Here is a 26,517-nt window from a genome sequence, read left to right on the forward strand (position 1 = left end):
TCTCTAAAAATTACTGATGACATTATCACATCTAAAATAAATCAACAGTGATTTCTAAATATCATCAAATCTCTGGGCAGTACTCAAACTTTCTCCACTGTCTCAATTTTTTTAAATCACTAAAATATTATATTTGTTCCTCAATCAAAAAAAGAGGAGTTTCTCCACTGTACACATCTTCTTTGAATTCTTGTCGCTACTCATATAATTTTCCTTTATATAGCTCACTGTTGTTTAATTCTAAATATATTCCAATTTCTATTACAATTTCTTTTTAACTGAATAATTGATCTATTCCCCACTCTTTGTTTATGTTGTTGTTGCTTAACAACACACCATATTTTTTTCCCCTTTTTACCTTCACCCATATCTCCCCTCCGCCCACCCCCACCTCTGGCAACCACCAATCTGTTTCCTACCCATGAGCTTGTTTCCCCCCCCATATAAGATCATATGGTATTTATCTTTGTCTGATTTATTTCACATGATATAAAGCCCGCAAAGTCCATCCATGTTGTTGCAAATGACAAGACTTCATTCTTTTTATGACTAATATTCCATTGCGTATATATACATCACAATTTATATATTATATATGTATAATTTTTCTATTATAAATAAATATATAATTTGCATATATATGCTAATTTATGTATCTATGCATCCACTGACAGACACTTAGGTTGTTTCCATACCTTGTCTGTTATAAATGCAATGAACATAAAAGTACAGATAGCTTTCCAAGTTCCTGTTTTAATTTTCATTGGATAAACATTCAAAGGTGGAAATTGCTGGAACATACAGTAGTTCCACCTTTTTTGAGGAACCTCCATACTTATTTCCTCAGTGGATGCACCAATATACAGTCCCACCACAATTCACAAGGGTTCCCTTTTCTGCACATTCTCAAAGTACTTGTTACTTCTTGTGGTTTTTTATAATAGCCATTTTAAAAGGTGTGAGGTAATATTTCATTGTGGTTTTGATGTTAATTTCCCTGGTGATTAATGGTGTTGAGCATCTTTTTATGTATGGCCAGCCTAAATGTCTTCTTTGGAAAAATGTCTATTCAGGTCTTCTGCCATTTTTTAACTGGATTGTTTTTTTGTTATTGTATGAGTTTTCATATATTTTTTGGATGTAATCCCTTATCAGATATGATTTGCAAATATTTTCTCCCATTCAGTAGGTTACCTTTTCATTTTCTTTTTAAATATGTTTTTATTGATTTTAAAGAGAGGAAGGGAGAGGGAAAGATAGAAACATCAATGAGAGAGAGTCATTGATCGGCTGCCTCCTCAATGCCCCCTATTGGGGATCGAGCCCAAAACCCGGGCATGTGCCCAAAACCCGGGAAGCCAACAGTAATCTCTGGTTCATAGGTTGACGCTCAACCACTGAGCCACGGCGTCCCGGCCCTTCTCATTTTCTTGATCTCCTTTGTTGTGCAGAAGCTTTTTAGCATGATGCAATACTTATTTTTGTTTTTGGTGTCAGATTCAAAAAATCATCAGCAAGACCTATATCAAGGAGCTAACTGCCTATGTTTTCTTCTAGTTTAATGGTTTCAGGTCTTACATTCAAATTTTTAATCCATTTAGAGTTAATTTGTGTGTATGGTTAAGATAGTGGTCAAGTTTTATTCTTTTACATGTGGCTGCACAGCTTTCCCAACAACATTTATTGAAAAGAATGTTCTTTCCCATTGTATATTCTTAGCTTCTTTGTTGTAAATTAATTGACCACATGTACGTGAATTGATTTCTGGGCTCTATTCTGTTCCATTGATCTATGTATCTGTTTTTATGCCAGTACCATACTGTTTCAATTACTACAGCTTTGTAATATAAGTTTAAAATCAGGGGGTGTGATACCTCCAGCTTTGTTCTTCTTTCTCAAGACTGCTTTAGCTACTTGGGTTTTCTTGTGTGGTTACATACAAATAATATGATTATTTGTTCTAGTTCTTTGAAAAATGCCAATGTAATTTTGATAGGGTTTGCATGGAATCTGTAAATTGCTTTAGGTAGTATGGACATTATAACAATATTGATTCTTCCAATCCATGAATATGAAATATCTTTCCATTTACTTATGTCTTCTTCAATTTCTTTCATTAATGTCTTGAGTTTTTCAATATATAGGTCTTTCACCCTCCTTGGTTAAATTTATTCCTAGGTATTTTATTCTTTTGATGCAATTGCAAATGGGATTATTTTCTTTATTGCTTTTTTTTGATACTTCATTATTGGTGTATAGAAATGCAACAGGTTTTTGTGTATTGATTTTGTATCCTTCAATTTCACAAAATTCATTTATTAATTCTAACAGTTTTTTTTTAAGAAGTCTTTCAGGCTTTCTAGATATAATATGTAATCTGTAAGTAGTGACAGTTTTGCTTTTTACTTTCCAATCTGGATGCTTTTTCTTTCTTTTTCTTGCCTCACTGTTCTGGCTCAGACTTCCAATACTGTGTTGCATGGAAGTGGTGAGATTGGGTATACTTGACTTGCTGCAGCTCTTAGAAGAAATGTTTTCAGACTTTCAGCACTGAGTATAAAGCTAGCTATGGCTTGTCATTTATGACCTTTATTATATAATGAGATACATTCCCTCTATATCCACTTTAAGGGTTCTTATCATAAAATACATGTTGAATCTTGTCAAATGCTTTTCTGTATCTATTGAGATGATCATTTGATTTTTCTCTTTCATTTTGTTAATGTGGATGGTGAAACATTTTCACATGTCTGGGATAAATCCCACTTAATCATGATGTAAGATCCTTTAATATCTTGTTGAATTCCGTTGGTTAATATTTAGTTGAGGATTTTTGCATATCTATTCATCAAGGATACTGGCCTGTAATTTTCTCTTTTTGTGGAATCCTTGTCTGGTTTTGGTGTTAGGGGAATGCTGACATAATAAAGTAAGTTTGGAAAAGTTCCCTCCTCTTCCATTATTTTAAAGAGTTTGAGAAAGACTGGTGTTACACCTCATTTGGATATTTGGTAGAATTCAACAGTGACATCATCTGGTACTGGACTTTTGTTTGTTGGGAGGTTTTTGATTAGTTGTCAGTCTGTTGAGATTTTCTATTTCATCATAATTCAATCTTGATATGCTGTATGTTTCTGGGAATTTATTTCTTCTAGGTTTCCAATTTGTTGGCATATAATTATTCAAAGTAGATGCTTTAATGTAATTACTGTTAGGTATGTAAGTATGGCCATTTTGTTCACTGTTTACCAGCTGTTTTTGTAGTTCCTCTCTATTCCTTTCTTCTTCAGCAATGTGGATGATTCAATGCTGCTGATGGCCACCACTCTAGCAGAACCCAAGAGAGCCAACCCAGCCCAGACCTCACAGTGGTCAGCAGCACTGAACACGTTGCTCACAGTAAGGGTGTCACCTGCATCTGAAAGGGCTAACAGAACCTAAATGCTAAAATTAAACTGGGAAACTGCCTGCTAAAATTGAGATTTAAAAAAAATTAAGAGTCTCCTAACATAATATTCCAAACATCAGGGTACAACTGAAAATCACTGGTAATACCAAAGACCAGGAAAATCACAACTTACATAAGAAAAGACTCTGACAAGCGCCAACAGAATTCAGATGTTGAAATTATTGGACAGAGATTTTAGAGTAGCCATCATAAAATTGCTTCAGAAAATAGTTCTAAATTCTCTTGAAACAAATGAAAAAATAGAAAACTCTAGCAAAGAAGCATAAGAGATTTTTTAAAAAAAAAAACAAAAACCAAACTGGGCACTCAGAAGCCATGTGAGGACAGGGGCAGAGACTGGGGCGATACAGTCACAAACCAACAAATGCCAAGAATTTAGGGCGTCCCTGAGAAGCTCAGAGGGAAGTCTGCAACAGATTCTTCCCTGAGCCTTCCTGGGGGAACCAATCCTGTCAACACCTTGATCTTGTACATCAGGTCCCCAGAATCATGAGAATTTAAACTGTTATTTATAAAAGAAACAGTGCTTTGGCCCTAAGCCTGGACATCTGGGACATCGGCCTCACTCACTAAAACCAGTGTTTTCCGATGACCGTGTCTTGGGTGGCCACCAGAGCAGCCACCTGGATGGGCAGAGGTGTTCTCTCCGTGGCCAAGGACAAAGGCCACATCGGTGCCCAGAACAAGAAAGGATGTACCCCATATGCTACGCCTCCAATTCACGACCCTTCCAAGGTCCTAGATATCCTAATGTGTCTTGCTTAACTTTTGGTCACCTAAAAATTAAAATGTTTTTCAAAGTGAAAAATAAAAAATAAAATAAAAAGAATTAAATTGAAATTATTGAACTGAAAAAACACAATAAAATAACAAAACTCACAGGAAGGGCACAATACTAAATATTTAAAAAGAGAAAATGAATGAATTTAAGAACCAACAAAATTTATCCAATATGAATAAAAAGAAAATAAACTGGAAAAAAGAAGTGACTGGAGCTTGAGGAACCTGTGGGACTATCACAAAAGCTCTAAGATTCATATCCTGAGAGTGCAGAAGAAGGAGAGAAAGGATATAGATTTAAACAGTATCCTTAAGAGATAATGACTAAAAATTCCCAAATTTACATATACCTACAAATTCAAGAAGGTAAGTAACCCTTTATAAGCAGAATAAACCTAAACAAATCCACACCAAGATTCATTACAATTAAACTGCTGAAAACTAAAGACAAAAACTCTTAAAAACAGAGAGGAATGACACATTACTTGTAAAGAAAACAACAGGTTTCTTTTCTGAAAACAATAGGTTTCTTTTCAGAAAGTCTTGAAAGAAGCATCAACCATGAATTCTGTATTCAATAAAATTATCCTTAAGAAATCAAGAGGAAATAAAGATGTTAACAAAGGAAAACTAAGAGACTTTGTTGCTAGCAGACCTGCCCTTGAAGAATGGCTAAAGGAAGCTCTCTAAACAGAAAGAAAATAATAACAGAAGAACTGGAACATCAAAAGGAAAAAAAACAAGGAACGAGTAAAAAATCACGGGTAAATATAATAGATTATCCTTCCCCACATGAGCTTCTTAAATCATATCTGACGGTTGAAGCAAAAATTGTAACATCTGTGTGGCTCTCGGTATAGATAGAGAAAAGACTAAAAGACCATTATATTTAAAAGTGGAGAGGGTGAAGAAACATAAATGGAAGTAAGGCATCAATAGCTCACTTAAGTGACAGAACACCATTATCAGCAGACTGTGCTAAGTATAGATATTGTGATATCTAGAACAACCACAGAAAATATAAAGACAATATGCTCAAAAACTGCAAAAATAAAACAAGATGGAATCCTGAAATATGTTTAAGTGACCCATAGGAAACCAAGAAAAGATAAACAAAAAGAAGGAGAAAGGAAATAATCAGAACACATTTTAAAAATTTAAACCATAACCACTCAGAGTATGTTCTCTGACCACAATGGGATTAAAGCTAGAAATCAATGACAAAGAAAACTACAACTCCCTTGGAAATAAAGAAACTTCTGAATGACTCACCAGTCAAAGAAGAAATGGTGAGAGCTATTAGAAAATATGCTGAACTGAATAATAATGAAAATAATACAAATTAAAACTTGTGGGATGCAGCTAAAAGCCATATTTAGAGAGAGATTTATAAATACTTTGGAGGAAAAAAAGTCTAAAAGTTAATGATTTAGGCATTAGAAAGTTTAAAAAGGAACAGCAAATGAAACCCAAAGAAAGCAAAAGGAAGAAATAAAGATAAAAAAATTACTGATACTAAAAAAAAATAACAGAACTAACAAAGCCAAAAATTGGTTCTTTTTTCAAAGACAATACTGATAAATCCCTGGGCAAGACTATGCATGAAGTGAATAGAAGCAACACAAATAACTAATATCTGGAATGGAAAAGAGATATCACTATACATAAAATAGACATTAAAATATCATGAAAGATATTCTGAACTTATGTCAATAAATTGGAAAATTTAGATAAAATGGGGGAAATTACCAAAAAACACAACTTTCAGAAATTGATAAAAAGAGAAATGGAGAATCAGAACAGTACTATAGTTATTAAAGATATCCAATTGGTAATTGAAATTTTCCCACAAGGAAATCCCTGGCTCAGATGTATTCTACAAAACATTAAGAAAGAAGGAATGCCCACCGTACATAAATTCTTCCAAATAATAGAAAATGAGACAATCCCTCCCAATACATGTTGAGACCAGATAGCTTTTATAACAAAACTTGACAAGGATACTGAAAAGAAAATTACTGGCCAACTTCACTCAAACCCACATGCAAAAAATCCTAAGTAAAATATTAACAAACTGAATACAGGGATATATAAAAATGATAACATATTATAAACCACTTGTGTTTATTTCAAGAATACAAAGGTGGTACACATTGAAAAACAATCAATGCATTTGCCAAGTTAACAAAATAATGAAAAAAGTCATATATTCATCTCAACAAAGAAAAAGCATTTGATAAAATTCAACATTTATTCATATTAAAAAATAAAACGCTCTCCTAGGAAACTAGAAATAGAAGAAAACTTCCTTAATCTGATAAAAGTTATCTATATAAAAACTACAATGAACATCATAGTTAATCATAAATTATTAAAAGTTAATAAATTATGAAATTAGACATGGATGCTCATTATCACCACTTTTAGTTAGCATTTTACCGGTGGTGGTAGCAAGTGCAATGAGGCAAGAAAAAGAAATAAAAGACATAAGAATTAGAAAGAGAGTAATAAAAGTGTCATTACTTGCAAATGATACTATTGTATAAATTGAAATAAAACATTAGGATTAAAAAGAGTTTAGCAAAGTACTGAATTTGTACTTACCAAAAGCATTTAGCAAGTGCTCAGCAAGGTGGCTGAATACCAATAAATATACAAAACTCAATTGTATTCCATAATCAGCAATAACCATTAAGATTTATTTTCAAAAAGACTGCTTATAAGAGCATCAAAAAAGTCAATACCTAGAATAAATGTAATAAAAAATGCACACGACCACTGCACAGAAACCTAAAACTCAATATTGAGAGAAATTAGAGAAGGCACAATAAATGAAAGACTATTCTGGATAGTTAGACTAGAAGATCCAGTGTGGTAAAAATGTCAATTATTTTCAAAGCAATCTATAAATTCAACATATTCCCAATAAAAATCCTTACATTTTGGGGCAAGGAGAAATTTGAAAAGCTGATTCTAACAATTTTAATGAAAATTCAGGATAAAAGAAGCATGGGGCAAAACCAGCCAAGACTACAATAAAATCAAAGGGAAAGACTTACTCTACTGGATTGTAAAGATGTTTTATATAGCTACCATATGACACTGTTATACTGTCACAAGGACTAGTAGAAGAGAGTCTAGAATCCAGAAACAGACATGTACATACAATAATGATATATGACAAAAATGGCACTAAAAAACAGTAGTGAAAGGACAGTTTTTCAATAAATAGCTCAGGGTCAATTTAATTTACATACGTAAAAATTATAAAAATTGACTCTTACATTACACAAACTTCAATGCCAGGAAGATTATAGCTCCAAATGTTACAAGTAAAAAATGAAGCTTTTAGATAATAACATAGGAGAATACATTCATGAGATTGAGGAAGGGAAAAATTCTTAAAGAGGACACAAAAGCAGTACTATAACAGAAGAGATCAACAAATTTAAGTATGTTCTAATTTTTTCTGTTCATCAAAAGACAAATTAAGAGAGTGACAAAGCAAACAACATGGGAGAAGGTATTTGCAACATATAGACCAACAAATGGCTTACATCTAAAACTTATGAAAAACTTGAAAATTACACACACAGACACACCACGCACATTCCATATGGCTGGGTCAACCAGCTACATATATAGACATGAGAGATATTTAATTTTAAAGCAAGAAGAAAAAAGCATACATATACTATGAATACAGCTTAATTAAACTGCCAAATACTCTTAATTTTTTACTAAAATGACCTCTCTACTAAGTTTCTCTCTCTCCCATCAATCAACTTTTAGTCTTCTTGTTGTTGTTAATCCGCACCTGAAGACATTTTTTCCATTGCTTTTTCAGAGAATGTAAGGGAGGGAGGGAGGAGGGAGAGAGCGAGAGAGAGAGTGAGAGAAGCATCAATGTGTGAGAGACACATTGACTGGCTGCCTCCCGAATGTGCCACAAGCGGGGGTGGGGGGGAGGGGTGGTGAAGGACAAGGGAGACCTGCAATCTAGATACAGGCCCTTGACCAGAAATCAAACACAAGACTCTTTGGTGCACAGGCTGAAGCTCTAATCACTAAGCACACCATCCCCAGGGCTCAACTTTTAGTCTTTATAGCCAAACATTTTTTATAAATTAATTTGGTTTCACCTTATATAAAGCTTACTATTTTTAAAAATTGTGTATGTAAGTATCCTCTATTATGGAGAGAATTTCAGAAAGTATAGCCAAAATATTGTGATGATGGCCTCTATGCTAAAATCTAGATTTCTCTAGCTATTTCAGGATTCTCTATTTTAGAAAGACATTATCCTAAAATATCTGAATTTAATAGTATTTCTATACTTTTGCCCATATTTTGAGTCTTAAGCAAAAAAAATTTAAGTCAAATACTTAATAGCCTTCTTATATTTAAAAAAATCCATTTGGAATACAACTATTTTAGTCAGATAAATCTGGTGTTCTTAATTAAAATCCTGCTAGTAAAATTTTCACAAATGTGTAGTGAATCAAACCAGTCATATCTCATTCATAAACAATGTGCACAATGTGTTGGTTCTACATAATCTGCATCAAATTCGAACTGGTAACTATGTATCTTTATGGTTAAGAAAGAGAAAATATTGGGTTCACTTATAGCTCTGTCATTAATTAGCTGTGTTTACTTGGGTAAATTGCTTTATTTCTGAATCTCAGAATTTGCCTGTACAATGACAGTAAAAATTCCTACCTCCTAGGTTCTTAGAAAGATTAAACAAGATAATATAACTACAGCTCCTTACAGACTGGTTGGTAAACAGAAAGCACTCAATATAAGAAAAGAAGAATGTCGCACTACCCTGGGATATACGAATGGCAGGAATGCCAAACCTATAAGCACTTATACAAAAATGGAGATATGTGCCCTGGCTGGTGTGGCTCAGTTGCTTGGAGTGTTGTCCCGTGCACAGAAGGGCCTCTAGTTTGATTCTTGGTCAGGGCATATACCCAGGTTGTGAGTCTAATCCCCAGTTGGAGTGTGTAAAGAAGCACCCAATCAATGTTTCTCTCACTTCGATGTTTCTCTCTCTCTCTCCCCCTCTCCCTTCCTCTCTCTCTCTAAAAATCAATAGAAACATACCCTCGAGTGAGGATTAAAAAAAAAAATTCCGCTGCTCTTAAGCAACATGTGATATATTAGTTAATAATAATATATGTAGAGTTTACTGCTTTGCCATTATTAGTTACCTGCAAGATTGTCAAGCATGAAGTTCAGTAGCTTTCGGGTTCCATCTGGGTCCTGGTATAAATTGAGAATATCCTGTGATAAAGGATTGCCTAAAGCAGAAGACAAAAATATAATCTGTAAGACTTGTAATAGTAAGACCAGACAAAGGTATACAATGACAAATAATAATTTTCTATAGTGAATTTTATTATATTTAATCTAAACATAAATGTAAAGAAAAGTAAATTTAAAGAAATGCACCCCTATGTTCATAGCAGCACTATTTACAATAGCTAAGATCTAGAAACAGCCCAAGTGCCCATCAGTAGATGAAAAAGCTGTGGCACATTTATACCACAGAATACTATGTAGCTGTAAAGAAGGACCTCATACCATTTGGGACAGTATGAAAGGACCTGGAGAATATTATGCTAAGCGACATAAGCCAGGCAGAGAAAGATAAACATCACATGTTCTCATTTATATGTGCAATCTAAAGAACTTAATAAACTGATGAACAGAAATGATTCAATGACATGGAAGCATGGATCAGACTGATGAATCTCAGAGGGATGGAGGGGGGTGGGTGGGTGGAGGGGGAAAGATTAATCAAAGAACTTATATGCATATATGCACAACCCAAGGACACGGACAATGGTGTGGAGAGAGAGTGGGTAGGGGGGTGGGGCGGGGTGGAATGGGTCATTGGGGAGAAAAAGGAACATCTGTAATATTTTGAACAAAAATTTAAAAAAAATACTCTGTTAGGATACTGATAAAGAAAAACTTCAAAAGTTATTTCTTTCCACATTTCACTACTTATACTATTATCCCTAAAATTTACATTTGTCAAAATCACAAGTATACATACATATATAACCTTATAAATATTAATCTTGGTAAATTCTGAAGTATTATCATAACTTGGCACTTGAAGTAACTCTTAACAGGTTCTACATTTATCTTTGAAGACATCAACGTGAGAGACACATCGATTGGTTGCCTCCCACACACAGGGTGGGGATCGAACCTGCAACTGGGGTATGTGCCCTTGACCCAGAATCAAACCTGCGACCCTTTGGTCAACAGACTGACATTCTAACCACTGAGCCATACCAGCAAGGAGTGAAGACAATATTTTAACTGAAAGACAAAAAGCCCTGTATGAAAAAGAATGAGTGATATAAAAAAGAGGAAGGGTCATCCTAGTTGGAATAGTTATATTACATATGAGAAAAGAAAGATATTTCAAGAGAAAAAGAAAACCTGTTACCAAGATGAGTTAATAAAATGTGAGAGGAAAGTAATGTTTTATGATTCTAATCAGGGATATCTGAGTACTAAGAGTACAGACTTATCAGATATCAAAAAAACAAGCTTATTGTTAACAGTCTCTATATTCCCTTAAGAAATAAAGGAAGTATTTGTTAAGACAAGCATACAACAACAGTCTGGCAAGATTTGAAAAAACAAAACCATGGAAATTCCAGAAATGAAGGTTCTAACTATTAAACAAACAAAATCTTCAATGCAACACCCACCCACCAAAATGGCTAAAATTTAAAAATATTAACCACCAAAGTGTTAGAAATGTGGAGTACTTGGAACTCTGATAAATTGCTGATGGAAGTGTAAAATGGTACAACTATGGTGAAAATCTGGTTGGCAGTTTCCAATAGCCTTGAAAGTAGGAAAAGGAACTCTTCTGGGATGACAAAATGTTCTGTATCTTGAGCTAGGCAGTGGTTAGATGTGTGTATAGTTTTATCAAAATTAATCAATAATTATACATAAGTATAATTATAACTCAGTAAAAAACTGAGGGAAAAAATCATGAAGAATGTGTCAGGTGGAGATTATACACAGCTAAAAACAAAATTAGTGAACAGAAAAAACAGCAAAGAAATTACCCAAAAGGCATCATTAAGAGTCAAAAAGATGTAAAATATGAGATAGTAAAAGATGAGAATTAGAATAAGAAATCCTACTATACACTAATTGGAACTCTAGAAAGAAACAACAGGACTTTGGTTTCTGGTCCAATATCTAAAGAGCTTGGAAGCTGTCACTCCCATCCTAATAAATGAGGTCATAGGGTAAACTGCTACCCTGAACACAAACAGGCAGATACAGAGATCACAGCCTAGTAGCAACAGAAGCCCAGATGCAGAAGCCTAGAACTAGAACTAGTATTAGTTTGAACACTATATATAATAATTGACAAATTGGTGGAGGCTCAGGGAAGATTAGCTTGAGAGTTAAAAACTCAAGGGGACCTAGTCTGAGGGGCCCCACACTCCTGAGTCCTACCTCCAGAAGCCCCACCAGGTTCTTACTATAAAGACTGGAGAAAAGCTGCCTGTTCTTGCAGGAAGAGGGGGAATGTAATGTTCTCGTTAATAAGTCCTATCCACAAGGAAAGTATTTTACCAGAATATGATAAATTAGGGTCTTACCAAAATCTAACCAATTGGGTTAAGTGAAATATCAGACATTCCAGGTCCCTGTAGTCTAATGTGGGTGAAGGTGAAACCAACTCAGGCTCACTAAAAGACTGACACCTAATCATAGGCTCTAGAACTCTAACTCAAATATTTAACTGCAAGCCTTAGACCCTATTTAAAGAGTCTCTGGGAAAACCCACAGACAAGAGAGGAGATAAAAACAAGAACACTGGAGGAAATTTTGGATTCTAACATATAGCTACTACAGTAAATAGTAAACACAGTCTAACTTCTCACCAGAAAGAGAGTTCAGAAAGAGAATTAAAAGAGGCAATACTTGAGCGGGGGGGGAGGTGTGCACAAAAGGCTGCAAATGTTCAAAAGCTCATTTAAAAAAAAAAGAATAAACTAAAACATGAAGCACAATGTATACAAAGAAGTTTATGAAAGGATTTCATTTTACATCATACTGAAAACTAGAGAATGCCAAGAGCAAGCAGAAGACTTTAACACCAGATAGGAAAAAAGGACCAAATACTTCAAAAGAAAAAACATGAGAATGGCAACAAGATTCATTAGCAACAATGGAAGCTAGAATGTAGAGAATAATATCTCCAAAGATTGCATGATGGTATTTGAAACTTTAACATTCCTCTACTGGTTATCAACAACAAAAATCAGTAAAGATGAAGACCAGAACAACTCTATCAACCAACTTGATCTGGATACCATTGTAATTAGCTAATTATTAACAACAGGAAAGGAGTAAAGGGAAGGCCAGACATTATAGACATGTTTCCTGCAAAACATCAGGGGAAGAAGACTGGATGAAAGGAACATAGACATATGCCCAGTAAAACTGCGGTGACAGGGAAGATACTTGCCTGTCAATCACACCTGGAGATAAAGGTGGTTGGCCAGAATGGGCATGGCCACTGCAAGCCCATGAATATTTGGGATACTTAATTCCTTGAACAAAGAAACTCACTATATTGTGCTTTTGGCACATTGCACTTGACTCCTGGTTTGTGGGGTTCTTTCACTTCTATTCCTTTGCATTTTTCACACACAATGGACTAATGGACTGTAGCTAGCCGGAAAGAAAATTCTGGACACTGGCTTGGCTTCTAGTCTACTGAAACACCAGTTATACTTTTTCTGTAACTAGACAAAGAGAAATAGAACTTTGGAAACACCGGGGTTTAATTCCATGCAAATAAAAACCACTCCTTCCCTGTGTGAATCTCAGAAAATTCTTTTTCCTGGGATATCATAAAAACTCCAGCCCAGCAGTGCCCAAAGGGGAAGAAGACGCCCCACTTCATCCAATATCTACTCAAAAACAGAAAAATATACATTCTTTTAAGGTGAACACGAACAATCGCCAAGAAAGACATGTTCTGGGTTATAAAACAAATTAATATATTTAAAAGAAATGAAATAATACAAACCATACTATCTGACCATAACAAAATAATATTAGTAGGGATTCCAAGATGGTGGCAGATTGAGTGGAAGCCTCAATGACACCCTCCCAGGACCAAACTGAAATTACAACTGAAATATAGAAAAACCATCCTGAGTAATCAATTGAAGACTAGCTGGAGAGCACCCCCATGACCAAGGACATAAAGTGGAGACTGCAGAGGGACTGGTAGGAAGTGCAGAGGCGCAAGAGGGCTGGCCTGGCTCCCACAGGCAGCAGCTGAAGGTCTGGAGGGATATCTCAGCTGTGGGGGGTTCCCACTGAGAACTCTGAGGCCTAAACCCAAGCTGGGTTTCCCAGCCCACAGCACTGAGAAAGGTACCCACATAACATCTGGCTGTGAAAAGCAGCCGGGTTTCTGTCTGCCAGGGAGAGACAGCTGGAAGTGCAGGTACCCTCTTAAGGAGATAGAGCTCAGAGGGCAGCCATCTAGATTCCTGTGCTGAGTAATTCCCCCAATACTGCAGAGGATATCTTTCTCAGGCAGACCTTTGACAGCCAGGCAGCTTTTCCCTGGGGGGCAAAGGGGGGGAGCAACTACCCCACCCACTGACACACCTCTCGCCCCACCCTGTGAAGTTTACATCTTGTGGTCCACAGCCTGAGGCTCATTAAGACACTCAGATCAATCAGCCTGCAGGCAGAGATGGACCTCTGGGTGCTTTGAGTCTCTGCCTTATCTGCTTCTGGACCCTGGCCTTGGAAAAGTAGAATTTGGTGTGTATCTTGGTCCTATCCAAACATACTGAGTCCCAGCAGAGAAAATAACAAGCCAGTCCAGCAGAGTGAACCAACAAGCTGTGGGTTGTTGACAGCTCCAAAGAGGGTAATCAAGGCCAGTAACAAACAGCAGCTGACATTGGCCTGTAAAAGAGACCCTCTAAAAAGACAGAGTCCTAGCAGATCTACCTAATACACAGAAACAAACCCAAAGAGGCAGCCAAAATGGGGAGACAAAAAAACAAGCCCCAAATGAAAGAACAAGAGAAAGCTCCAGAAGAAGAGAGAAATGAAGATAAGCAATCTATCAGATACAGAGTTCAGAATACTGATTGTAAGGATGCTCAATAGCATGAAAAAAGATATGCAAACTGTGAAGGAAATGAAGAATGACACAGCAGAAATAAAGAATACATTGGAAGGAATAAACAGCAGATTAGAGGAAGCTGAGGATCAGATCACCAAATTAGAAGACAGGGTAGAAAAAAATCACTCAAGCAGAGATCCAAAAAGAAAAAACAATTAAAAAACAGGAGGTCAGTCTAAGGGAGCTGTGGGACAGCATGAAATGTAACAATGTTCGCATCATAGAAATGCCAGAGAAGGTTGAAAGTAAGCATGGGTCAGAGAACCTGTTGGAAGAAATAATGGCAGAAAACTTCCCTAACCTGGTCAAGGAAAAAGTCACACAAGTTCAGGAGGCACAGAGAGTCCCAAGCAAGAAAAATCCAGAGGCCCACGCCCAGACACATCATAATTAAACTGCCAAAAATTCAAGACAAAGAGACAATATTAAAGGCAGCAAGAGAAAAGCAAGCTGTTACCTACAAAGCAGCTCCCATCAGGCTGTCAGCTGATTTCTCATCAGAAACCCTACAGGCCAGAAGGGAATGGCATGAAGGATTCAAGGTAATGAAAAGCAAGGATCTTAAACCAAGACATAGCCTATCCAGCAAGGCTATCATTCAAAATAGATGGTGAAATAAGGAGCTTCCCAGACAAGACAAAAAAAAAAGGCTAAAGTAGTTTATCACCACCAAACCCACATTGCAAGAAATGTTAAAGTGACTGCTGTAATAAGAAGTAGAAATAGAAAGAGAGAAACATAGGCATAAAGAAATAAAATAGATAAGTATGTATCAATAAGAACCTTAAATGTAAACAGATTAAGCTCTCCAATCAAAAGCCAGGGTAGGTGAATGGATTAAAAAAAAAAAAATGACTGGAATATATGCTGCATACAACAGACCCACCTCAGAACAAGAGACTCACACAGGATGAGAGTGAAGGGATGCGAAAAACTTTTCCATGCAAATGGAAATGAAAAAAAAGCTGGGGTCGCAATAGTCCTATCTCACAAAATAGACTTCAAAATAAAGGCCATAACAAGAGAAAAAGGTCACTACATAATACTAAAGGGATCAATCCAACAAGAGGATATAACCCTGATAAACATATATGCAACCAATATAGGAGCACCTAAATTTATTAAAAAAAAAAAATTCTGGAGGACTTTAAGGGAGAGATAGACAGCAATACAGTCATAGTAGGGGACTTTAACACCCCACTGACTTCACTGGATGGGTCTTCCAGACAAAAAATCAACAAGGAAACAGTGACCCTAAATGACACACTAGATCAGATGGATTTAACTGACATTTACAGAACATTCCACCCCACAGTTGCAGAATATACGTTCCTCTCAAGTGCACACAGAACATACTCAAAGAGAGACGACCTGTTAGGACACAAAACAAGTCTACAAGTTCAATAAGATTGAAATCATATCAAGCATCTTCTCAGATCACAATGGCATGACATTAGAAATCAACTACAATGAAAACACTAAAAAACACTCAAACACATGGAGGCTAAACACATGGAGGCATGTTATTAAACAATGAATGGGTTACCAATAAGATTAAGAAAGAAATCAAAAACTTCCTGGAAACAAATGAAAATGAACACACAACAATCCAAAATCTATGGGACACAATGAAAGCAGTCCTAAGAGGGAAGTTCATAGCACTACAGGCCTACCTCAAAAGACAAGAAAAACTTCTAATAAACTATCTACCCTACAACTTAAAGAATTAGAAAGAGAACAAGAAGAAAAGCTCAACATAAATAGAAGGGAGGAAATAATAAAGATCAGGGCAGAAATAAATGACATAGAGACTACATAAAACAAAACCAAGAGCTGGTTCTTTGAAAAGATAAATAAGATTGATGAACCTTTAGCCAGACTCATCAAGAAACAAAGAGAGAGGACCCAAATAAACAAAATCATAAGCAAAAGAGGTGAAGTAACAACTGATCCAACAGAAATACAAAGGATTGTAAGACAATACTATGAACAACTATATGCCAACAAGCTGGTCAACCTGGATGAAATGGACAAATTTCTAGAAAAATACAACCTTCCAAAACTCAGTCAGGAAGAGTCAGAAAACCTGAATAGATCGATAACTACTGATAAAGTTGAAGCAGTAATCAAAAAACTCCCAATACACAAAAGCCCTGGTCCGGGCGCCTTCACAGAAGAGTTTTACCAAACATTCAAAGAAGAACTAATGCCTATCCTTTTCAAACTACTCCAAAAAATCCAAGAGGAAGGTACACTTCCAAGCTCTTTTTACAAGGTCAGCATTAGCCTAATTCCAAAACCAGATAAAGACACTACAAAGAAAGAGAATTACAGGCTAATATCCCTGATGAACACTGATGCTAAAATCCTTAACAAAATATTAGCAAATCGGATCCAGCAATGTATTAAAAAGATCATACATCATGATCAAGTGAGATTTATTCCAGGGATGTAGGCTGGTAAAATATTCCCAAATCAATAAATGTGATACATCACATAAACAAACTGAAAGACAAAAATCACATGACCATATCGATAAATGCAGAAAAAGCATTTGACAAAATCCAACAGCCATTTTTTATAAAACTCTCAGCAAAGTGAGAATAGAGGGACCATACCTCAACATAATAAAGGCCACATATGACAAACCTACAGCTAACATACTCAGTGGGCAAAACCTAAAAGCATTTCCCTTAAGAACAGGGTACAGCTAACATACTCAGTGGGCAAAACCTAAAGGCATTTCCCTTAAGAACAGGGACAAGACAGGGGTGTCCACTTTCACCACTCTTATTTATTCAACATAGTATTGGAAATCCTAGCCACAGTGATCAGACAAGAAAGCATAAAAAGCATAAAATTGGAAAGGAGGAAATAAAACTATCGTTATTTGCAGATGACATGATATTGTACATAGAAAATCCTAAAGACTCCACCAAAAAACTACTAGATTTAATAAATGAATTCACAAAGTAGCAGGATACAAAACTAACACCCAGAAATCTATGGCATTTTTATACACCAATAATGAACTTTGAGAGAGAGAAAGTAAAAAAACAACCCCATTTACCACTGCAACAAAAAAATTATGATACTTAGGAATAAAAAGTTAGCCAAGGGGGTAAAAGACCTGTACTCAGAAAACTACAGGACAATGCAAAAAGAGATAGAGGACAATATAAACAAGTGGAAGAATATACAGTGTTCACGGATTGGAAGAATTAACATCATTAAAATGTCCATACTACCCAAAGCAACTTATAAATCTAGTGCAATCCCTATTAAAATACCAACGGCATATTTCAGAGATCTAGAACAAACACTTCAAAAATTTATACAGCCCTGGCTAGTCTGGCTCAATGGTTAGAGCGTCAGCCCATGGACTGAAGGGTCCCAGGTTCAATTCTGGCTAAGAGCATGTACCTCAGTTGCAGGCTTGATCCCCAGCCCCAGTTGGGGCGTGTGGGGGAGGCAACCAATCGATGTGTCTCTCTCACATCAATGTTTCTCTGTGTGTGTCTCTCCTTTCCACTCTCTCTAAAAAGCAATAGAAAAAATATCCTCTGGTGAGGATTTAAAAAAAGAAAAATCTATATGGAACCAAAAAAGACCCCGAATAGCCACGGCAATCTTGAGAAAGAAGAACAGAGTTGCAGGGATCAAATACGATATCAAGTTATACTACAAAGTCACTGTAATCAAAAAAGCCTGGTACTGGCAGAAGAACAGACATATAGGTAAGTGTAAAGACAGTCTCTTCAATAAGTGGTGTTGGTAAAATTGACACGTACATGCAGAAAATGAAACTAGACCACCAACTTATACTGTACACAAAAATAAACTAAAAATGGATAGAAGACTTAAATGTAAGACATGAAACCATAAAAATCCTAGAAGAATATGTAGGCAGCAAATCTCAGACATCTCTCGTAGCAATATGTTTGCTGACACATCTCCGAAGGCAAGAGAAACAAAGGACAAAGTAAACAAATGGGACTACATCAAAATAAGAAGCTTCCGCACAGCAAAAGAAAACAAAAAGGGAGTCCACTGTATGGGAGAACATATTTGCCAATGACACATCTGATAAAGGGTTAATATCCAAAATATATAAGAAACTCATTCAACTTAAAAAAAAGAAGACAAACAATCCAATTAAAAATTGGGCCAAGGACCTAGACACTTCTCCAAAGAGGACATACAGATGGCCAAGAGACATATGAAAAAATGCTCGAAGTCACTAATTATCAGAGAGATGCAAATTAAAACAACAATGAAATATCACCTCACACCTGTCAGAATGGCTACCATCAACAAATCAACAAATGACAAGCGCTGGCGAGGATATGGAGAAAAGGGTATCCTAGTACACTGCCAGTGGAAATGCAGACTGGGGCAGCCACTATGGAAAACAGTATGGAGTTTCCTCAAAACATTAAAAATGGAACTGCCATTTGACCCAGTGATCTCACTTCTAGGAATATATCCTAAGAAACTCGAAACACCAATCACAAACAAACCCCTATGTTCATAGCAGTGCAATTTACAATGGCTGATATCTGGAACAGCCTAAATGCCCATCAGTAGTTGAGTGGATAAAAAAACTGTAGTATATTCACACCATGGAATACTATGCAGCTGTAAAAAAAAGAAGGATCTCTTATCCTTTGAGACAGCACAGAGGGACCTGGAGAGCATTATACTAAGCTAAATAAGCCAGTCAGAGAAAGACAAATACCACATGATCTCACTCATATGTGGAATATAATGAGCAAAATAAAATGATGAACAAAATAGATTCAGAGACATAGAAGCCTGGAACAGACCGACAAATCTCAGAGGGAAGGCAGGGGTTGTGGGGTGGGTGAGTGGGGAGAGATTAACCAAAGAACTTATATGCATATATGCATAACCCACAGACAACAGTGTGATGAAGGTCTGGGGGGCAGGGGTAGCAGGATGGAGGGGGTCAGTGGGAAAAAGGGGGACATCTATAATACTTTCAACAATAAAGATAAATTTTTTAAAAAATCAATGGCAATTTAATTCTATACAATATCAATAAATAACTGGAAATTTAAAAACCAGTATCACAATAGCATCAAAAATATCAAATAAGTATAAATCTAGCAAAATAATTGCAAGATCTACATGCTGAAAACTACAAAACATTAAAAAAATAAAGACATGCATAAATGGAGCCATATACTGTACTCGTAGATTGGAAGATGCAATATTAAGGCTCAAGATTAAGATACTGAATCTCCTCAAACTGATCTACATATTCAACACAACCCCAATAAAAATTCCAGCAGGATACTTTTTAGAAATCGTAAGCTGATTTAAGAAAAATAAAAACTTATTTCACACAGAAATGTGTGTTCAAATGTTTATAGTGACTTTATTCCTAACCACCCATAACTGGAAACAACCCAAATGTTCTTCGACTTGCAAACAGATAAATATCTGTGGTACATCCACACAATAAAATACTACTCAGCAAGATAAATTAACTACCAATACATGCAACAACATGGGTGAACTTCCAATGCATTATGCTAAATGAAAGAATCCAGACTCAAAAGAGTACATACTGTATGTTTCCATATATGACAGTCTGGAAAAGTAGTAGCTGAGGGCTGATCAGGGAAAGGTGTTCACTTCAACAAACAGAAATGAATTTTGAGGGGTGAAAGAACAGTTCTATTTCTCAATTGTGGTGATAGTTATGCAACTGCATAGGTCTGTCAAAATTCACCAAAGGGCACAGCTGGGTGTGGCTCAGCAGTTGAGCATCGACCTAGGATCCAGGCAATCAGGGTTCGATTCCTGGTCAGGGCACATGCCTGGGTTGCTGGATGGATCCCTGGTTGGGGGCATGCAGGAGGAGGCTGATCGGTGACTCTCTCATCATTGATGTTTCTATCTCTCTCTCTCCCTCTCCTTTCCTCTCTCTGAAATCAATAAAGATATATTTTTAAAAAATAAAAATAAAAAATAAAATCTCTTTGTTAAAAAAAAAAAATTCACCAAAGGGGTAAATTTAGCTAAAAATAAATTATAACTCAGTAAAAGGGTTGCTGAAATTTTATTACTTTCAAAAATATATTCCAGGTAAAATTTCAAAAGTCATCACTTAAGAGTCAGAAATAAGATGTACAAATTCCAAACCAATAGAAGAAAGTATACAGATTGAGAAACAAACAAGGGAAAACACACACCTTATTTTTATAAAGCCAAAAAAAGGAGAAAAGAAATCAAAAAGAGTAAAATCAAAAAGTAGGATAGTAACAACACAATTAGGTAAGGCAACTGGTCTGAACCCACATTAAAAACAAAGTAAAATCAGACTGGATTAAAGACAAAGTCCAGCTATATGTTATTTGTAAGAGATACACCTAAGCATAAGTACACAGAAAGGTTGAAAGTAAACAGATGAGAAAAGATATATTAGACAAACATTAACCAAAAAATACTTGCATAGCTATAATATTTATATAGACTATAGACAAAAAGCCTAACAAAGGAAAAAAAGGTTTACTACCTAATATCAGGTTTAATTCACTGGCAGTATAGCAGTATATACAATATACAAAATATATACATATACTTGGTACACTTAATTAAATAATCTCAAAAGATACAAAGCAAAATCTGACTGAATTACATAAGGACAAGAACAAATCCACTATTTTAATGGAAATTTTGGCATAAATATCTTAATTATTACAAAGGAAAACTGTCAAAAAATTTTGAATATATAGAAGATTGGATCATACAACTAACAAATTTGATCTAATGGAAAAATATATAGAGCTGTGCCCAACAGTGAGAGGAACAATATTTTTTCAGATACAGTATGATATTTACAAAAACTGATCACATACTAGGCCACAAAGTAACAATCAACAAAGTCAAAGAAATGGTTCATACAAGCTACCTTAACTGCTTGAAATGCAATTAAGCTTAAAGCTAACAATAAAAAAAGCTAAATTTAAAATCATACATGTATGGATGTTTTAAATAACTGATGAGTCAAAAAAGATATGATAACTTATATGAAAAATACTTAGGCCAGAACAGCAGAAAAGATAAATCTGAATAAACCACATACCTAACTTAAAAGAGAAAAAAGAAAAAATATAATAAATTCAGATAAAACAAAGAAAAGCAGAAACAAATCACTTTTTAAAAAATAAAAGCCAATAATGAGTCACTGAAAAAAACATTAACTGATAAGCTCCTGAGGACACTATATCAGAAAAAAAAAGGCACAAATAACTAATCTTAAAAACGAAGTGGGGGTAATACAGCTATAAATAGAACAGAATCTAAAACTATATCAAGAAAATATTATGAACATTTTTATGCAAATAAGTTTGAAAACTTAAAAAGCTGACAAATTCTTATAGAACAAATATAGTCGAACAAAATTCGCTCATTAACAATTAGAAAGCCTCAATAGTTCTTACAACTGCCAATCCTATTAAATGGGAATAATAATATAATCATCTCAATAGATGAAGTAAAGCATTTAATAAAACTCAGCACTTGAATAAGGATTAGCAAAGTAGGAATAAAAGAAAACCTCTAAAACTAAAAAAATATTTTATCAAAAATACAGAGCAAATATCATTCTTCTTTTTTTTTTTTTTAAATATATCTTTATTGATTTCAGAGAGAGGAAAGGAGAGGGAGAGAGAGAGAAACATCAAGGATGAGAGAGTCATTGATTGAGCCTGCAACCTGGGCATGTGCCCTGACGGGAAATCGAACCCCGATCGCCTGGATCCTAGATCGACGCTCAACCGCTGAGCCACGCCTGGCCGGGCACAAATATCATTCTTAATGGAAAAATATTAAAAGCATTTCCTTTAAAATTGGGAATAGACACATGTCCACTATTAATGCTCCTATTCAACACTGTACTAAACACATTAGTTAGTACATTAAAATAAGAAAAAATATTAAATATATAATAATTTAAAAGGAGAAAACAAAACTATCACCATTAGCAGATGAAATTATTACCTGCATACAAAACCAAAAAGTACTTCCAGACAAATTTTTAAAAAGAATGAGAATTTAGCCAAAAAGCTTACTATAAAACCTATTTTTCAAAGAATCATATTTGTGTGCCACAAGAGCAAATAAGCAGGAAAGGCAACTTTTAAAATGAAAGAGACATATAAAATTGGGGGGAAATACTTATAAAGTACCTAGAAACAGAGCCAACAAAAGATGTGCTTAACCAGTGTGCAGGAAGTTATAAAATTTTCTTCAAAACCATTAAACAAGATCTAAATAAATGCAGAGAATGGTCAAATTCATGGTTAGGAAGATTCAATATAATTATGATGTGAATTCTTCCTAAATTGATTCAGACATTCAGTGCAATCCCAAAGTCACAACAGCTTCTATGAAAGGTAACAAGCTGTTTCTTATGTACGAGGAAGAGCCAAAACAATAAAACTGCTAAGACAATGCAGAAGAAAAATGTAAAGGGAATTCCCAAACCACCTATCAAGTCTTAATATAAAGCCATAATAGTAATTATGATGCTTTAGTAATTAGCATAGGGTTAGACAAATTCACTACTGGATATACAGAAGATTCTAGAAACAGACCTAGACATAGTTGATATATGAGAGGTTACTTTGCTGATAAATGAGAAAAGGGAAAACTCTTCACTAAATGGTGTTGAGACAATTTGTTATTCATAGGGAAAAAACATTAGGTCCCTCCCAAAATTAGAACCCTCATATGAAAAACCTATTCCAAAAGAATGAAAAAATTACAAAACTTAGAAGGTAATATAGGAAAATGTCTTTCTCACCTGGGGTAGGGCAGGATTTATTTAACAAGACATAATGTGCACTCACCACGAAAGGTTTTTAAATTCAACTATAATAAAAATATCAATTCTAGCCATTAAAAGATATTAATAAAGAAAACAAAAAGAAAAGCTTAGAGTGGAAGGAGACATTCACAATACAAAATAGACAAAAGTTAAGAACTCCTACAAATTAATAAGAAACAAATATTCCAAGTGAAAATGAGCAAAAGTCATCAATAGCAATTTCATAGAAGAAACCAAGCCAATAAATATATAAAAAGATGCTCAATCTTCTTAGCAACTAGGAAAATGCAAATTAAAAGTACAACTAGAAACTATTTCATACTCAAAATGGGCATAATTTTATACATCTGACAATATTAAGTGTTGAAAAGAAGAAAAATGCGAACTATATTACTTTTGGGAATGTATTTTAGTTCAACTACTTTGCAAAACACTATGGCATTACCTAATAAAGCAAAGGATGTACAGGTCTCTACAACCCAACAACTATACTATTAGAAACTCTATAAAAGGCATGCACAAGAATGTTCATGGCTGCACTGTTTATAGTAGCCCAAGGGGGGGGTGGGGGTGGGAGCGACGACTAAGTACCTACAGTAGAATGAATAAATTACAGCATATTTATATATCAGAATACAACACAACAGTGAAACAAACTACAATTACATGCATGCATGAACATGGCTGAATCATAAAAACATAAAGCTGAAAAAAAGCAAGTCAGAAAATTATAGTCAGGAGATTCGATTTATATAAAGGTTAAAACACCCATGACAGATACATACATAAGCCCAGTACCTAGCTCATCAATATCTGTTGAATGACTGAAAGAAAAGTAAAAGAATAGCCAGCACACCATTCAGGACAGTACTAACTTCTGGGAGAAGGGATGAAGATGCAATCATGAAAATGAAACCAGGAAACTTAAAATGTACAGAAGGTCTACACCAATAAGATGTGATGAATTGTTCCCAATAATCTCCCCAACAGTTATTTGACAAAACTTTTGGAATTCATGAAAACTGAGTATAGTTTCAATTGGCATTATTAATGTTACGCATAAGGTTATCAACTTTCTATATTTTACAGTTATCTGTATATTCTCTTATATGAACTATTAAACACCTTGCTGACTGGTCATTATGGAAAAGTAGCCGGCCGCAAGGGTGAGTTCTGGCTCGAAATAGCCAGTGAGTAAGGTGTTTAAACATGCTCTGTACTAGACTGTTCTCTTACTTACTGATTTCCAGAAGCTCATTATTTAACACAGAAATAAGTACTCTGACTCTTTATGAATGACAATTAGATTTTCAAAGTGTACTTTTAAAAAAGGTACTAAGAACATTATTTGTTTTATTATTTCCTTTTAAAATGTATGCAGTTAATCTTTTATATATTTCATGAATAAAAAATTTTACAAGTAAAAGAATCTATTGCCACAGCCCATTTTCTTTTAAGGGAGATAAGTAATCTTGGAAAACCTAGACATTTTCATAATTATTGAAGGTTTTAATTTTTTATGAACTGAGACATCAATGCCTGAGGACAACTCTTTCAACCATATGTCAGAAAAAGAACTGCCTAACACATTAGGACCTGAATTCTAAATTATTTAAAATAACTTACACCTTTTCTTCCATACAATTAATACACTAGGTTTTTAAGTAACTTAAGAGAACACTTCCAATTTGCTGGACTGGCCATGTCTGTAGTTTTTAAACTGGACTTTTTATCCTAATTCCTCAAATACTCTACTCTTCACACACATTCCTTAAATCTCAAAATAGAACTTCTAAAAATTAGCTTGTTGAGCCAAGATAATCAAAATCATTATCAAAACTTCAGTAACTTCAGAGGTAGACAAGGAAATGGAAAAAAAGGCACTCCTTTTGCCAGTTTCAAGACAAAATGGAATTAAAAAAAAAAAAAAGACAAAAAGGAATCTCACAGGTGGTTCATTCTCATTGTTTTGTTTAAGTACATCACAGTGCTATTTTAAACCTCCATTCTACTCCCTCCCCCCTTTTTAACACAAAGTACCACTATGTAGCTATTAAAACTAAGAAATTATTTCAAGTTTTACCTTCCTAAGAATGTAAAGCTACCATTCATTAGGGACACTTTATTCTTTCAATTGCTTTATAAAACCAATCCTGTTTTTACCCTCTTTAACTTTTGAAAGAAGGCAGAAAGGGCTCTGAGATTTTCTTTCATTTCTAAAAGGTCTTTGCTTTTCTGTACTGGATCACTTGAACAAAAAGTGGCACTGCCAGAAAAACAGACTCTCATAGAAAAGGGCTGCATATAGGTATTTACCATAGAACAAACTGAATTTAATGAAAAGGAATTTATCTATAGACATGAACAAAGCTGAGTTAAAGTTGGCAAGATAGAGCTGGTGCCTCATCTAAAAGACTAGAGGTCTAAGAAGAGATTCTTAACAACTGTGAATCAGTAGACAAAAGGACACTAGGATCAAAGGCCAGACAAAGAAAATACAGTAGTCTTCCCATTATAGCTTCAGTGACATGCTTGCCAACCAAGGTCCAAAAATATGAAATAAAAAATTCTAGAAATAAACAATTCATATGTTTTAAATTGGATGCCGTTCTCTAAGTAGCATGATGAAATCTCCTACCATCCCGTCTAGATGGTGAATCATCCCTTTGTCCAGTGTAACCACTGTGCATACACTACTGCCTGTTAGTAACCATCTCAGTTATCAGATAAACTGTAGAGATATCACAATGCTTGTATTCAAGTAACCCTTATTTTACTTAAAAATGGCCACAATGCACAAAAGTAGTGCTCCTTGCAATTCTGATGTGCCTAGAGAAGCCATAAAATACTTCCTTTAAGTGAAAAGGTGAGTATAGTACAATAAAATATCTTGAGAGAGACCACAGTTACATAACTTTTATTGTAGCATTTTCATAGATGTTCTATTTTATTATTAGTTGTTGTTAATCTCTTACTGTGCCAATTCATAAATTAAACTTTATCACAGGTATGTACATACAGGAAAAAACAGTATATATATATAGGGTTTGGTATTATCATTGGTTTCAGGCATCCACTGGAGGGTCTTGGAACATATCGCCTGTGAATAAGGGTACTGTAGTTTAGCAGACTAACATTTTAACCAGTAAAATAGAATGAAGGACTAAGAAGATAATAGATATTCAGAATGAT

General features: G+C 35.0%; 1 protein-coding gene across 3 annotated transcripts in view; it reads right to left on the minus strand.

Moving 5' to 3' along the window:
* CNOT6L (CCR4-NOT transcription complex subunit 6 like) overlaps window positions 1–26,517 on the minus strand; it is a 95,025-nt gene that overhangs the window by 27,282 nt on the left and 41,226 nt on the right. For all 3 annotated transcript variants that reach the window (XM_081135444.1, XM_081135445.1, XM_081135443.1), the window contains exon 5: window positions 9,469–9,558. In XM_081135444.1, coding sequence (XP_080991570.1) covers window positions 9,469–9,558 — 90 coding nt within the window. The remainder of the gene's footprint in view (window positions 1–9,468; window positions 9,559–26,517) is intronic.

This window comes from Miniopterus schreibersii, assembly GCF_964146895.1.
Source record: "Miniopterus schreibersii genome assembly, chromosome: 1".
NCBI classification, from domain to species: domain Eukaryota; kingdom Metazoa; phylum Chordata; class Mammalia; order Chiroptera; family Miniopteridae; genus Miniopterus; species Miniopterus schreibersii.